Source organism: Odocoileus virginianus, chromosome 4 (genome assembly GCF_023699985.2).
Source record: "Odocoileus virginianus isolate 20LAN1187 ecotype Illinois chromosome 4, Ovbor_1.2, whole genome shotgun sequence".
In the NCBI taxonomy this organism is placed as follows: domain Eukaryota; kingdom Metazoa; phylum Chordata; class Mammalia; order Artiodactyla; family Cervidae; genus Odocoileus; species Odocoileus virginianus.
In genome coordinates, this window is record NC_069677.1 from 12,774,650 (window position 1) to 12,789,718 (window position 15,069).

At 35.4% G+C, this 15,069-nt stretch overlaps 1 protein-coding gene across 8 annotated transcripts in view; it reads right to left on the reverse strand.

Moving 5' to 3' along the window:
• LRCH3 (leucine rich repeats and calponin homology domain containing 3) overlaps window positions 1-15,069 on the reverse strand; it is a 105,558-nt gene that overhangs the window by 12,940 nt on the left and 77,549 nt on the right. For 2 of the 8 annotated variants that reach the window (XM_020893621.2, XM_020893618.2), the window contains exons 13-19: window positions 14,383-14,433; window positions 12,803-12,856; window positions 8,410-8,481; window positions 4,752-4,800; window positions 3,853-3,960; window positions 2,024-2,142; window positions 1,308-1,445 (exon numbers count right to left, since the gene is read on the reverse strand). In XM_020893621.2, the coding sequence (XP_020749280.1) occupies window positions 1,308-1,445; window positions 2,024-2,142; window positions 3,853-3,960; window positions 4,752-4,800; window positions 8,410-8,481; window positions 12,803-12,856; window positions 14,383-14,433 (591 nt within the window). The remainder of the gene's footprint in view (window positions 1-1,307; window positions 1,446-2,023; window positions 2,143-3,852; window positions 3,961-4,751; window positions 4,801-8,409; window positions 8,482-12,802; window positions 12,857-14,382; window positions 14,434-15,069) is intronic. The other 6 variants (XM_070466140.1, XM_020893620.2, XM_020893619.2 and 3 more) reach the window with 5 other exon arrangements.

A 15,069-nucleotide genomic window follows, 5' to 3' on the forward strand; every position in this document is an offset into this window, starting at 1 on the left:
GTCTGTATATTTGTGAGGGGTGAGGAGGCAGAACAGCCATGAAAAGATATTCTTGGAACAACTGGAGATATGCAAATATAACCTGTGGATGCTACTGGTGCCTCATCCAGTGTCTCTACTCAGCCTGTGCATCTATCCTCCTTTCCTACCCCCACTCCCTGCTGGCTGCTAAGGGCTCATAGCTATCTCTTCTCAGTCTCAGGCTAATCCCACAGGGAGCTCTGTGAAAGAATCACATCACATCCCCACCAACAGCGTTCAGTGCCCACATCCTACAATTCCCTGGCTTCAAGCTATGGGTAAGAGCAAAGTGGCCTAGGACATTCTCAGAAATATTTAGGGTAAGGTGTTAGAAAATCTGCAACTTTTAGATGGTGCAATTAAAATATACAGACAAAGCAAGACAGCAAGATGCAACGATTGTCAGCTCTAGGTGGAGGCTCTAAGAGTTTTCCTTATGTTGTTCTTTCAGTTTTTCTGAAGGTTTGAAATGTTTCTTAATAAAAACTTAAAGAAAAAAAAAAAGGAAAGTTGTGTCAATCCAAAACTTGCTCTTTCTCTTGTGGGTTGCCATCCTGATATACTGATATTCATATCTGATCAACAGTCTTAAGAAAACCTGCTGCTTATCTAGAATGCACATTCTGCACCTGAGGTTGGTCCCTGAATCATGTCACTTCTAACCCCGACATATTCATCTTTCTAAACTGCAGTTATAATCCTATTATTCCTCTCAAATTCCTTCTGTGTTTCCTGGTTGTCTACACTAAGATAAACTTTTATCTCCCTGACATGGGACACGAGGCCCTTGCCACATGGCCCGTGGCTTACCTGTCTAGCTACATCCTCTGCCATTTACACTCACAAACTTGTAAATAATCTACTTTAACCAACTTAAGAATTCCTTTAATATGCCATGATCTTCCTTAGCTTTTTAATCTAGGAATACTATATCCAGGATGACGTTCTCCCTCTGTAATGCTGCCAAATTTCTATTCATACTTAAAGAATTAGTTCAAATTTTACCTCCTCCTTCACTGGCAAGGCTTTCCTGAACCTTCCAGGCAGTGCTGAAGTGGTCCCTTTTTTTGTATTCCCATAGCATACTTCTGACATAACTCTTTTATAACACTTACCACACAGCTGTAAGTTACTGTTTACAGGCCTGTTTTTTTCTCTAGTAGAAGTAAGACCCAGAAGGTAGGGGCTGGACTCTATTCATATTTGTATCCTTAGCACTCGCATAATGCCTGCCTCTTAACAGATGTCTGGTGAAGAGTCAACTTTTTTTTAAGCATGAAACTTACTACAGCTGGTGAGGGAACGTGAATGCTTGGGACAGATCGAGGCCGCACGTGATTGGCTAAATGGCAAAGAACGACACCATCGGTTAGAGCTGCTCCAAGATCACAAGGCAGAGATACCTTCAACCGGTACTCAATATGCTAAAAATCAAGATAAAAAGCAAATAACTTAAGTACCACAATCTCTTATTTTATTTTTCTATCCTAAGTCAATAATTTAAGGAGAACCAATATATATACACACACACATACATATATATGTGTATGGTCAATATATGCATGTATGTATGGCAGTCAGGAGACAGTGCTGCCAAGTTGCACAACAGAATTCATTTACAATTTTCTGATTAAAAAACAAAAAACTAGATGCAATTTTAAAATAAACACTACATATAATGTAAGTGTGGTATGTATATGTGCATATATACATTAAGTTTTATTAACTCTAACAAGATTTCTTTACATTGAAGCAGAAAAAAATTTTAAGTAAGTAGGGCCAGGGGTTGAGCTTTATGGAGTAACCCATCTCATTTTCCTAGTAAATAGCTGAAAAAATTTATCACACAATGGGTATCACAGCACACAATGGACAGTTGTTGATTCTATTAAAAATGTGTAAGTCAAATGAACAAGTGATGCCAGGATTATGGGTTACAGCAATATCACTTAAAAAAGTGTAACTCAAAAAAAAAAGTGTAACTCAAAGGCAATGTATATACTTTCCGTAGTTGATCTATTAATTCTAGCTCTTCTTCTCTCTGTCTTGAATTCTGTCTTGTTACTGGATCTTTCAAATCAGTGGTTGGTACAGAAGATGAAAGGAGGGGTGAAGCATGACCTAAAAAATATTGATATGTGAGACAGAAAAGTGATTGCTAGTGTTGCAAAAATACTCAGATCCACCTGATCAGTTTCCTTGAAAGTGCAGCACTTTCAACATCTGTATTGCCTTTTAAAAAAACGTTTTTATAATGGAATTTTTAAAATATGCACAATAACAGAATAGTATGAAAAACTACCAGATGTCCATTATCCATTGGTCTCAACTATTTTGTGTTTTATCACATCCATTTAAAAATGTTTTTATTGAATATCATGCCCTCCCCCAAAATTACACAAATCATAAGCAAAGAGCTCTCAGTAAATTATCATCACAAAGCAGACACAAGCAAGTCAATAAATGGAAAATTACCAACACCCAGGAGACCCTCTCATGTTCTCTGCCCTTGGTACCAAAGAATTATTTCCAATACCATGGGTTCTAACTATGTATACTTTCTGGCTTCTAATACCACAGATTAGTTTTGTCCATTTTTGAACTTTCTATAAATAAAACCATATTATATGTGTGTATGCTTTTGGGTTTGACTTCTTTTGATCAACATTATAAGATTTATTCACTTTGTTTTATGTATTAACTTGTTAATTTTCATTGCCTATTTGGTATTCTATTGTAGAAATATACCATAATTATTTACCCATTCTATTGTTGATGGACATTCAGTTTGGGGCTATTATGAATAACAGTGCTACGAATATTTTTGTACATATCTTCTGGTATAGATGTTACATGTTTCAGAAAGCAAAGTTGCTACTCATAGGATACACTGGGTTGGCCAAAAGTTAACAGTTCTTCATGAAAATGAAAAATTTCTTTTATTTTTACCTAAAACCAAGTGAACTACCTGACCAACTCAACAAGTATTCAGCATTAGCAGATAATGTAAACAGTTTTCCATGCTAATTTACAGTCCCACCAGCAGCATACCTCTGGTTTGAGTTTAAATCTCACTAACTATCAGTTACATTAAAAGTAATTTTGGGAGTGAAATGTGTTTCCACGTCTAGGTAACTTCTTTGGGGATCAACAGAGATTTGCCATATTAACGAAAAACCATAAGACTAAGTAGATCTGTTTTTAAATTACTGATTTCTTTAACAATATAGAAAATAGCTTTTACCAATGGAAAAATCTAAGAGGATGTTACAGGGAGAAGAGACATTCATTCCCTGAAGCCCTAAAATAGTATTTTTTTTTGTTCAAACACTATAACCTGCTTTTAGGTGATACTAAAGCTTTCTGAACAAAATGAATTTGAGCAAGATTAAGATTCTCTTCCTTTAACATCAGTGAAGTGAAAGTGAAGCAAAGTCGCTCAGTCGTGTCTGACTCTTTGCAACCCCATGGACTGTAGTCTATCAGGCTCCTCTGTCCATGGGATTTTCCAGGCAAGAATACTGGAGCGGGTTGCCATTTCCTTCAGTGAAATCACCGACAAATGCAGAGCTTAAAACTTTGTCTCAGTGACACCATAAGGTAGAAGTTTGTTTATTATTGCTTTTTGTTTTTGTTTGGCCATACCACACAGGTTGCAGGATCTTAGTTCCCTGACCATGGATTGAACCCGGGCCCTAGCAGTGAGAGCACCAAGTTCTAACCATTGCATTGCCAAGGAACTCCCAGGGTAGAAATTTAAAAGCATGTTAACAGTTAATGTCATTGTATAACCACCTCCACCCCATCCCCCTTTAAGTCACTACCACCTACCTTTATTTGTTTCTGTCCTGACAGTTCCTCGGAAAAGGAAGCTTTCAGGGCGCTGGGGCTGGTTTTTCTGGATAGCAGCAGGAAAACAATATGCAGGGGAATGATGAACTGAATCAGCATGGAAAAGCAAAATAAAATTAAAAGAGATGGAAAAAAAATTAAATATAATAACAGACGTGACAAAAGTTCAATAAATGATAAAAGAAAAAGAAATGTTAAATGTTGCAATGGTATAAAATAATAATTTTGCTTATTAATAGAAAAATCTGGTATAGGAAAGTAACCCTGAAAACAGGAGGGCTGTTTGTATGCAGTTTTATTTTTTAGGCCACGCCACATGGCTTGTGGAATCTCAGTTCCCCAACCAGGGACTGAACCCAGACTATGGCAGTGAAAGCCTGGAATCCTCACCACTAGGCCACCAGGGAGTTCCCTGTTTGTTTGAATCTTTCACTGGTGCATGGACTCTAGTTGTGGTATGTCGGCTTAGCTGCTCCACGACATGTGGGATCTTAGTTCTCCAACCGGGGATCAAACGTACACTCTCTGCATTGAAAGGTGGATTCTTAACTACTGGACCACCAGGGAAGTTTCATGTATGTATTTTTAACTGTCATGTTATTTTTGGTGTATCAATAAAGACAGAATGGCTGTTAATATATTAAATATAGTCTTGTGCCAACCTACAGCCCTGCTAGTAAATACACATTTTTTTGTATCAAAAGGCTGAGTAGCTGAACAACCACTTGATTAAAAAATGAAAAATGTGCAGAGTTCCCATATTTGTGCCTGATTTCTCAGAAAAGGAAGCCACAGCCATTTAAGAAGTAATTTATCAGAAAAATCCATGTAAAGAATTATAATCAGGATGTGGTTAATTGTACTTTTGTGTCTATTACCTGTTTCTGTTGTAGGTGAATTTGATACAGCATTAGATCTGTCATCATTCTGTGGAGAAATAAATACATCAATAATTATTATTCAAGAGGTACTTTCCACATTTGTGATAACTTAGGGATTATAAAAGAAAAAAAAATCATGCAACCCTATTCAAAATGAAATCTAGAAATGAGAATTTGGTATAATTAATTTTGAATATTTTTTAATGCCAAATCTCTTACTTGGTTCTAGAGACTATAAGATTTAAGTAACGCATTCTCTAAAAGATAGTCCTAATATGTAACAGGTCTTTCCTAAGACTGTGAAAAATTAAATCATCCTAAGGCAGAAAATTTTATTGGGAAATGTATAAGACAGAATAAAATTTTATTTTACAATAGTGTTTTTCTGGGATACTTTCTAAAGTATTTCTCCTCTACTCCTCAAATAATGTTTTAAGAAAGAATAATGAAGGTTTCTTCATTTCAGCTAGGAAATAAGATGGTGCAAGATGATAGCTGTATTTTGAGACTAGTATTTGAATCCAATATTTTTTTAATTTATTGACAAAGGAACTATAAAGGAGAGAGAAGTAGCTCAACTGGTATAAGGTATATCTAAAAAAAGGGACTGGAGATAAGTTAATTAAAAAAGAAGTATTGGTTAGCTGGGTTAAAGATATTAAAGACATGGCAGAGGAGTAAAATCAACAAAAGCTAGAATTAACAAGTTTTTCAGGCCTTGATATCTAGTTATATTCAATGATTAATGTACTCAATAATTTATGATAACTGAGACATTTTTTAACAGAATGACTTTAAAACACACACATACACATATACACACTCCCATGCTTTTTTCTCCTTTTTGGGTTTCAGTATTTTCAGAAATCTTTTATCTCAAATTTTAGTTGGGTAGGTGAGACTAATGATGAAAGGAAATTTTAACTGCTATAAATAAATAATAAACAGAAGCCATGCTGTTGAGAAAATTCCTGGACTGATCTGAAAGACAATTCTGAGGTAATGATTCCTTGATTTTATACTCTCAGGCCAAGAATTAAAACTTAAAAAAAGTAAGCTGCATTCTTGAGTGAAGAACTATATGTATCACATCTTCATTAGTGAAAAAGACAACACGTTCATCAAGTATAAAGATGCCAGTAAACTAAGTTTAGGATGCTGAGAAGAAATGGGAATTTAAATAACAAGTTTAAAGTAAGAACAACAGGCACTCGTAAAGGGAATGAATAGGCAAGTGAGGCAAGAGCTGGATATCTTTATAAGTGAACAAAAGACTATCCTTATCTTCAAAGAATATGAGATAGGAAGGAGAAAGCTAGTTAGCTAAACAAAGACCTGTTGAAGGACCAATGGTACAAACTGAAAAACATAAGAAGTAGATATTATTCCAGATACAGAGGGGAAAAAAAAATTTAAAAAGACTTATTACTGTGAGACAGATTAGAAACTTTTAATACATTTAGGAATAAAATGATAAAGTTGATAGGCAACTCTATTAGATAAGGATCATGGCATATGGTCCCATCACTTCATGGCAAACAGAGGGGGAAACACTGGAAACAGTGACAGATTTTATCTTTGGGGGGCTCCAAAATCACTGCAGATGGTGACTGCAGTCATGAAATTAAAAGACGCTCCTAGGAAGAAAAGTTATGACTAACCAAGACAGCATATTAAAAAGCAGAGACATTACTTTGCCAACAAAGGTCCGTCTAGTCAAAGCTATGGTTTTTCCAGTAGTCACATATGGATGTAAGAGTAGGACCATGAAGAAAGCTCAGTGCTGAAGAACTGATGCTTCTGAACTGTGGTGTTGGGAGAAGACTCTTGCGAGTCCCTTGAACAGCAAGTAACCCAACCAGTCCATCCTAAAGGAAATAAGTCCTGAATATGCAGTGGAAGGACTGATGTTAAAGCTGAAACTCCAATACTTTGGCCACCTGATGCGAAGAACTGACTCTTTTGAAAAGACCCTGATGCTGGGAAAGACTGAAGGCGGGAGGAGAAAGGGATGGCAGAGGATAAGATGGTTGAATGGCATCACTGACTCAATGGACATGAGTCTGAGTAAACTCTGGGAGTTGGTGATGGACAGGGAGGCCTGGTGTGCTGCAGTCCATGGGGTTGCATCGAGTCAGACATGACTGAGCAACTGAACTGAACTTAACCAGATAAGGAAGAGCTGAAACACATTCCATTGAATGCCAACAAATGTTCTCACCTCCAGAAGTACCAAGATAACACAGTTGGGTATAATGAAAAACAAAGCCAGACTAGAGGGGACTTATAAAATGGGGACTTTTAAAATATATTTTTATTGAAACTGTAAATCTGATTTGCATTCCAGTATACTAAAATGATTAGCTCAAACCATGCTGATACTCTGACTGTAATAAATTAACTTTTCTCTAATATACCTTCCTTGAAAGAATTTTGAAAACAGTCCCTCAGATAATTTTCTGTGTTGTTCAAATAAGGAATGTACTGACAAAGGCTAGCAAAAGGTTAATACAGAAGAGAATTAGAAAGTTTTTTCAGGAGTCATTCAGGTACGAGTAGCTTCAGTAAGAACCAGAAAGAAGGTTTATCAGGTTTACAGATGTAAGTTGGGGTTAGCATCTGGAAGGACATGACTCAAGATTCTGAAAGTATTCTGGTAAGCAAGAAAATTTTAAATGTTCACAAATAAAAATTAAGCAGGAAAACAGAAGATACAATATTTAGAAATTATTATCACTAGGAGTATAATAAAAACATTTTTCAATTACAGTGGGCACTGAGTAAAATGAATACCAAAAAGGAAAACCCCAACCTAACACTCAGTGTTAGGATGTGAATAACCCTGGTTTCATGCTCAGCACCATGTAGGCTCTAATGAGGGAGACCATGGAGCCAAAATGTAGGGCAGAGAACTTGTGAAAGTTCATAAGGACAAACAGGCTAGGAAAGGTACATAAAAGGGCCAAAGCTTAATTTACAGAGAAGACAAGGGAGGCATCATAATCATTTTCAATTAGAAAGATTCACCCTAAAAAGAACTACTAAGTAACTAGAAAATCTCAACTCTGAAAAGAAAAGAAACAGGTGAGGTGTAAATCACAGGAGGACAGATATAAGTTAGACAAGGAGAGGACCTGGTTGACAATGAGGATTATTAATCATTTATGTACCAAATGATAATAAGCATGGAATTATCATCCTTAGAGGGAAGCCTTCAAAAAATAAAATACCACAGGTCTTTAATTTAGACTTACAGGCCATATGATCTCCACTGTAACTTCCTACTTAAGCACAAAAGCAGCCATAGACACATGGTGGCTGTGTGTCAATAAAACAGAAACCGGTGGCCTAGGGACCATAGCTTACTGACCCCTACTATAAAAGGGTTTTGGCAGTAGACAGTCTCCCAGTTTGGGAGACTGGGACTCAAGTTATTTTGCATGCACTTAGCCAACAGAGTTAATTCAAATAAAAACTCATGATCAAAGTAAAATAGTAACAAAGTTACAAAGTAAACTCATGATCAAAAAATTCTTTGATAATAGAATATTTCAAGCAAAATCTCAATATAAAGAATTAATGAAGGCTCTATGTTTCTGCATAATAAAACTTGCAAAAGTTCCTGGTAAATTACAATAATGAGATATACTGATACCTGAAGAGGCCTGAACGCAGAAGAATGAGGCAGGGTAGCAGCATAACCCACTTGATTCACACCTGACAGTGACTAAATTGCAAAAGAAAAAGAGAAGAAACAGAAGGCAGCATTTATGTTAGCAAAACGTCAGACAGCCAGCCCGGCAGGCAGGCAGGCAGGCAGGCAGGCAGGCCGGCAGGCGGGCAGGCAGGCAGGTCTTCTCAGTAAAGGCAGAAAAGGAAAGGTCACTGACAAACTTTCAAATGGTTCACTAAGACATTGACAGGGCAGAAAGAGAACACCTGGGAGAAAAGGCCTGTAATTTAACACAGTTTCTCCACCTTTAATTCAACTATTTCAATACCCCATACCACATTAATCAAGAAGTGAAAGACTGATTTAATACAGAAATAAAATAGAACATATATATATATATATTTTTTAGCAAAACAGCCTTAGAAACAAATGAGTCCTGTGCTATTCCTACGACAGGGTAAACAAATGCAGTCAAAGAGTTCATTTTAACTGACCAGAACTGGCATGAATGAGGGCAATATTTTTTCAATATTAATCCAAATTAGATTTATTATAATTCAGGTTAATGGCTCTGGTGTGAGATGCCAGGATATAAGGGTTTTGCATCACACCCTAAGGATGAACCAGCATTTCATTTCTGCTTCTGTGAAAGTTCAAATGACCTCTAAAACATACAATTTTCCTTTTCTTTTGTTTGAATGTTTTATACTTTCACCAATCTATGAATACATACAACTAGTTAAATATATTAGAAATACTGTTATAATCTATTATACAGAATTTTATAGATAAAAGCTGTTCAAAACATGACAATTTTTTTTTACTGGTGGGGAATGGAAATCAGAGAAGACAAGACTTTCACAAAGGGTGCTTGGGTGGGATTTTACCTGTTAAAAATGCCAAAGGCTTAAAGATATTAAAGTCTTTATAAGTTAAATAATTAAAAAACAAATTAAACTATGATCACAAATACCTGAATCATGGGATAAATGAACAAGAACACAAGTGGTATTTAGAAAAAGGTAAGATGGTCAATAAAATAAATACAACTATAATTTTAATGAGTTGATAGATAGCAATGTTTTTTTCATGTGTGCAAAAAAAAAAAAAGCATGTAATACTTACAGTAACATTATATATCTTAAGGCAGAAAAAAGTGAAGAAAGAAATGTACCAAGAACAGACTGTGACAGCAGTCTTACATTTTACATGCTTTTACTTTTTTAAATTTCCTGGGCTTCCTTGTAATCAAATGGACTTGAATTACTGTCAATTTCAAGTATGTGCTATGTGCTTAGTCGCAGTCATATCTGACTCTGGAGACCCCACAGACTGTATGTAGCCCACCAGTTTCCTCTGTCCATGGGGATTCTCCAGGCAAGACTATTGGAGTGGGTTGCCATGTTCTCCTCCAGGGGAACTTCCCAACCCAGGGATTGAATGTCGGGGATCAAACACAGGTCTCCGGCATTGCAGGCAGATTCTTTATCATCTGAGCTATCAGGGAAGCCCAATCTCAAGTATAAAAAGGTTAAATGGCACTATGTTGGCAAAGGAGGAAAAAAGGAATGGAGAGAAGAGGAAGTGAAATGAGTCTAGCTATTTGCCATTATCTAGAGATGGGATAGACATAGATGTAACATATATGAAAGCAACAGAGCCTGAAGGGCAACCCTAATAGAATGTTAGTGTAACAGATATTAAACATTTCTAATACTTATATCAAATCCCATATTTCGAGGTCTTTAAATCAGATTCAACATTTACTTGCTGTATCATCAGACCTTCTCATCACGAAACTATATTTTTTTTGACAACTTTTTATAATTTTCCTGACTGTGATTTTATTTTTTTTATTTTGCCCACACCATGCAACTTGCAGGATCTCAGTTCCCTGGACTGAACCCTGGCCACTGCAGTGAAAACACCTAATCCTAACCACTTGACCACCTTAACAAATGAGCAATTATTACATGCAAAGAATACATAAAACTTCCAAATTATTCATGAATACTTATTACTCAGGAATACTTATTAGTAATTAATAACTAATATATCCCAGGAATTAGATAGGGATTGAATATACATAAGTAAATGCAACAGAGAATATCCCCACACCCATGAAACTTATAATCTAACATCTATCGTTGGGGAGAGGGATATAAAAAACAATAAACTCCCACCTAAAAGTACTATGAAGACGAATACAGTGGAGAACTGATTTGGGGTAAGCAAAGTGGCAAAAAAGCCATTTTAAGGGTGTGACATTTAAGTTGATATCAGATAGATCAGTGGGAGTCAACCAAGGGGTATATGCATGGAATGAGAGACATTCCACGCAGAGGGAACAGCATTTGCAAAGAACCTGAGGTGGAAAAGGGTTTCTCATATCTGCAGAGCAGAAAAAAATGCTGATATAGCATGAGATCAGAGATGAGAGACAGATAATACCCAGAGTGCACAGGAACTTAGAGGCCATGTTCAGAAGTTTGCAACTTATTCTAAAGGGCTTGCAGACCATGTTAAGAAGTATATGGACTTTATTCTACCATGTGAAGATGATACTTAAACTCTTAAAAGTCATTTAAGAGGAGTTTTGATAAGATCAGAGGAGAGGTATGATTTAAATAATGGCTCTTTGTGTACATGTTGGACACTATTTGGCATGCAAAAATATCTGAGACATGGTTCTTGCTTTTAAAGGCCATCTAATTTACGCCAGACATGAATACTATTAAGTAAAATACAAGTGTATGTGTTTGAAAATGGCTGAAATTTCAAATTTCACGCTAAGGGGGGATTTTGTGGCTGTTTTTTCCAAACTCCACTTTTTCCTTGATAAAAACGTCTGGGCATTCAGCACTTACTATACGTGTTATTAAATCTCATCTTCAGTTCCCTGAAGTGTTTTCAATTATAGTACAGGAGGCAACATGGCACAGTGTTCATGCAGGTTTTAAGTCACCCAGATCTAGATCTGAACCAGCCTTGTACTATTAGCTATGTGATCTTGGAGAAGTCACATCTGGACAAAACATTCTGTGCCTCAGCAATCATTTGTAAAATGGTGTTAAGTTTACCCTTAGCTCTTTAGGATGCTGTGAGGATGAATGAAATAATGCTGGTACAGTGTCTGGATCATCACAGGCTCTCAGTATTTTTTTTACATTAATTTATTATTTGCTTCTTAAGCTTCAACTAAAACTCCAGAAGCTTATTTCTTTATAAGAGTGCCCAGTTAAAATATGCTTTATCCATCATAAAGGAAATGATGATTGCAGAACACAGAGATTTTGACAGTGAAATTTATGTAACAAGAATCTCATGCCGACGATGTAGTTCATGCAATAGCATGCACAGCGGCAGCAGTTACCAGCTAAGACAGGAATTGCTACAGACAATAGGCTTTTGAACCGCTGGTTTTCAATACTACACTGAAAAAAGTAACATAAAACATGATGGGAAAACCAACTGTGTAAATGGTTAGAATCCTCTTGCAAAGCTGATAAAAAATGAGACTCTCAATAAAGTTCTCCTGTTATACTCATTTTCAGCTGATGAGACAGACAATAAAAGTAAACCACTGGGAGGGGGGACCGGGATGGGGAATACATGTAAATCCATGGCTAATTCATTTCAGTGTATGACAAAAACCACTGCAATGATGTAAAGTAATTAGCCTCCAACTAATAAAAATAAATGGAAAAAAAAAAAAAAGTAAACCACTGTGTTTTAAGGTATCTTCTAAATTTGCATGTGTTCAATAAAATCAAATAAAATTAAAAAAGAAAAGCAAACTAATGTTAACAAAGATCACTAGATAGCATTCCAAGTTAATGTTTCCCTGAGTTTAAAACATAAAATGGGTATGGAGGGATAATCTTGAGATGGACGTATTTTTTTAAAGTTTGGGATTTTTAGTAGCTTAAAATAGATAATAAAATAGGGTGTCAAATATATAGTTGTATAATTAGCATCATGAAGTAATAAGGTAACCATTCATCATACAGGTGACTCACAAAACAAATTAATGATTAACAATGGTCATCTGTAATTAGAAATGACATTTTAAAAACAAATATGTTTTTAAACTCTCCTCCAACACACATACAAAGCCAATATGGTTCTCAATGCAGATGTTTTACTTTTGAGAACACTAACAAAGGTATTTGAATCACATCTGCAGAATACTTGGAATACTGAGTAAATCATGCAAAGTAATGTAGGGAGACATTCTAACTAGTTGTAAAGCATTCAGTAATGATGCTCATCATGTTTTATGATATTTAGGTCAATTCAGAATGAAAAGTACAATAGCTATTCTCCAATCTTGAGACACAGCAATGTAAAACTCCATTTTGTGCAAGGTTCTTACCACTAACAAGGCACTATCATCAGTGTGCTGAGACCTTCTGGATGGGAAGGGACACTGGAGAGGTGGAGAAAAATGAAGCAGTGTCAAAACCAAGCTATGCACACACACGACGAATTTCACAAATACACATGCAGAGAGACATATTAACACAAACTTGTAAAGATGCCAACATACAGGACCACATTCACAATCATTCAGAATTCATGCATCATTAACAGCTAGTAAGCTGTGAGTGACGATTTTCTCCTAAAGAGCTTAAACAATTCCAAGTATGATTTTATCGCCTAAAAACTTTCTAAAGTGAGGAGGGAACCGGAAATTATTCTCTGTTCTAAGAAGAGAAAGCTGAAGTACGGATGAAGCAATAACATAAAGAATTTCTGGTTATTTAGTGAGCTAGTGATAAATTCAAAACAATAAACCCAAGAGTGATGCCTCATATTCCAAGCATCTCTTCATTACCTTTCAAGACAAAACAAGGGTACAACTGGAAATTTTAAACTGTACATGTCATTTTCCTGAAGAGCTTTAGTTTTATATAATGAATTACTCCAGAAGGATCATTAAGAAGGAAATGTTCGGGTAAAAAAGGAAGAGTATATTAACTTATCAAATTCTGACTGTCAAAGGTTTGTACAGTTATTACCATGAGAAGAAAAGACAATTGAAAATGCCTGAGTGAATCTTTTAGGTGTTACCAATGCCCAAGTTCTCAAATAAATGAACAAAAATAGTTATTATATGTCTAATAAAATTTTAAAAACTTTATAATGGATAATTTAAAACATTTCCAATATATTTTACCAATCTAGAAACACTTGTGCTACAAAAACACTGTGCTGAAAACTGATGCTTATAAAGCCTCATGTGTTAGGTTTTCAAATAACTTATTTTACAAAAAACAAAGTCATCACTCACATGAAAAAACACGTTAATGCATTCTTAAGGAAGTGGTGATCATAAACTCAAAAAATAAAAAGGCAAAGACAAAGGAAAATAGCTAATGAAAAAGTCAATTACAAGAAAAATACTCATTTAGTAAGCATCAGTTTAACAGATCAAAATAGTTGCACAGATTTTTAAAAAGGTTAATAAGCAATTAATCTTACATGTCAATTTGTAATGAAAATGTACAACTTATGATAAAATTAATGAGGACAAAATATAACCAATAACATACACACTTAGGAAATGAGCTCCGAAGTGGAAATACTATGTTGAGCTTTTGGTTTAATACTGACACCAATCACCTGTGTTAGATACAGATCTCAGAACCACCTCTCATTACACAGTAGCTTTGAAAATGGATGAGGGAGATGATATCTCTGCTGGGGATGCAAGGAGGGTAATAAATAACCTCCAGATGGATGTGTATAAATTAAAAAAAAAATCCTGATCTATAGATTGTGATAAACTTCCTGGCCCATGTCTTTTTCTCCCTAGTAAGTAGATTTTTATGAAGGGAAAAAAGAAAATGGCAATAATTTGATCACTGAAAACATATGATAATCACATGCAAACTATTTCATTTTCATTGCAGTAATAAAAAATTTCAAAGAAAGGTGATTATATAAACTTACCTCACCAACTAAGGGGGTGTGTTGTTTTTGTGGACTTTGCGATGCTTTTTGCTATATACCCCACAAGAAAGGAAAGTTGGTTAGAATTTGGAACATTGGAAATGAAAATTTCTGTTTATTAAGTAACCATTCACATTAATTTCTGTATCTCTTATGTATGACACTTTTCTAAATTAACTGGTTACTAGATGCCACCCTTTCCTTAAGTAGTTTATATTTTAAATGCAGAAAAGCAGTAAGCTGATAAACAGTACTCTTCTGTGTATACAAGCATCTATAAACAGAACATTTTAAAAACTATGCTTTTTAAAATATGTACACGGATAAAAACATATTCACAGAGTAGTGATCTCTCACTAAATTCTCTCAATGAAATCATTCTTTCTTCCTCTAATGGCTTCAAATATTACTCCAATGCTAACAGCTTTAGCTCTCTCCCATCAGCCAAATTTCAGGCTTATATTTTCAAATGTCTGTGGAAACTGTCTACCTGGAAACCCTTATGTTGAATGTCATCTTACATTCAACATAACCAAAAAAACCCTTCCATTTCCCATAATAACTGGCTCTTTCATTTAACTTGCTAATTTCTATTATTACGTCAACAATCTCACAATATCTGCACTGTTTTATAATGTGTTCCCATACACAGTATCTCAAGTGATTCTTATTCTGTGAGATAAACAC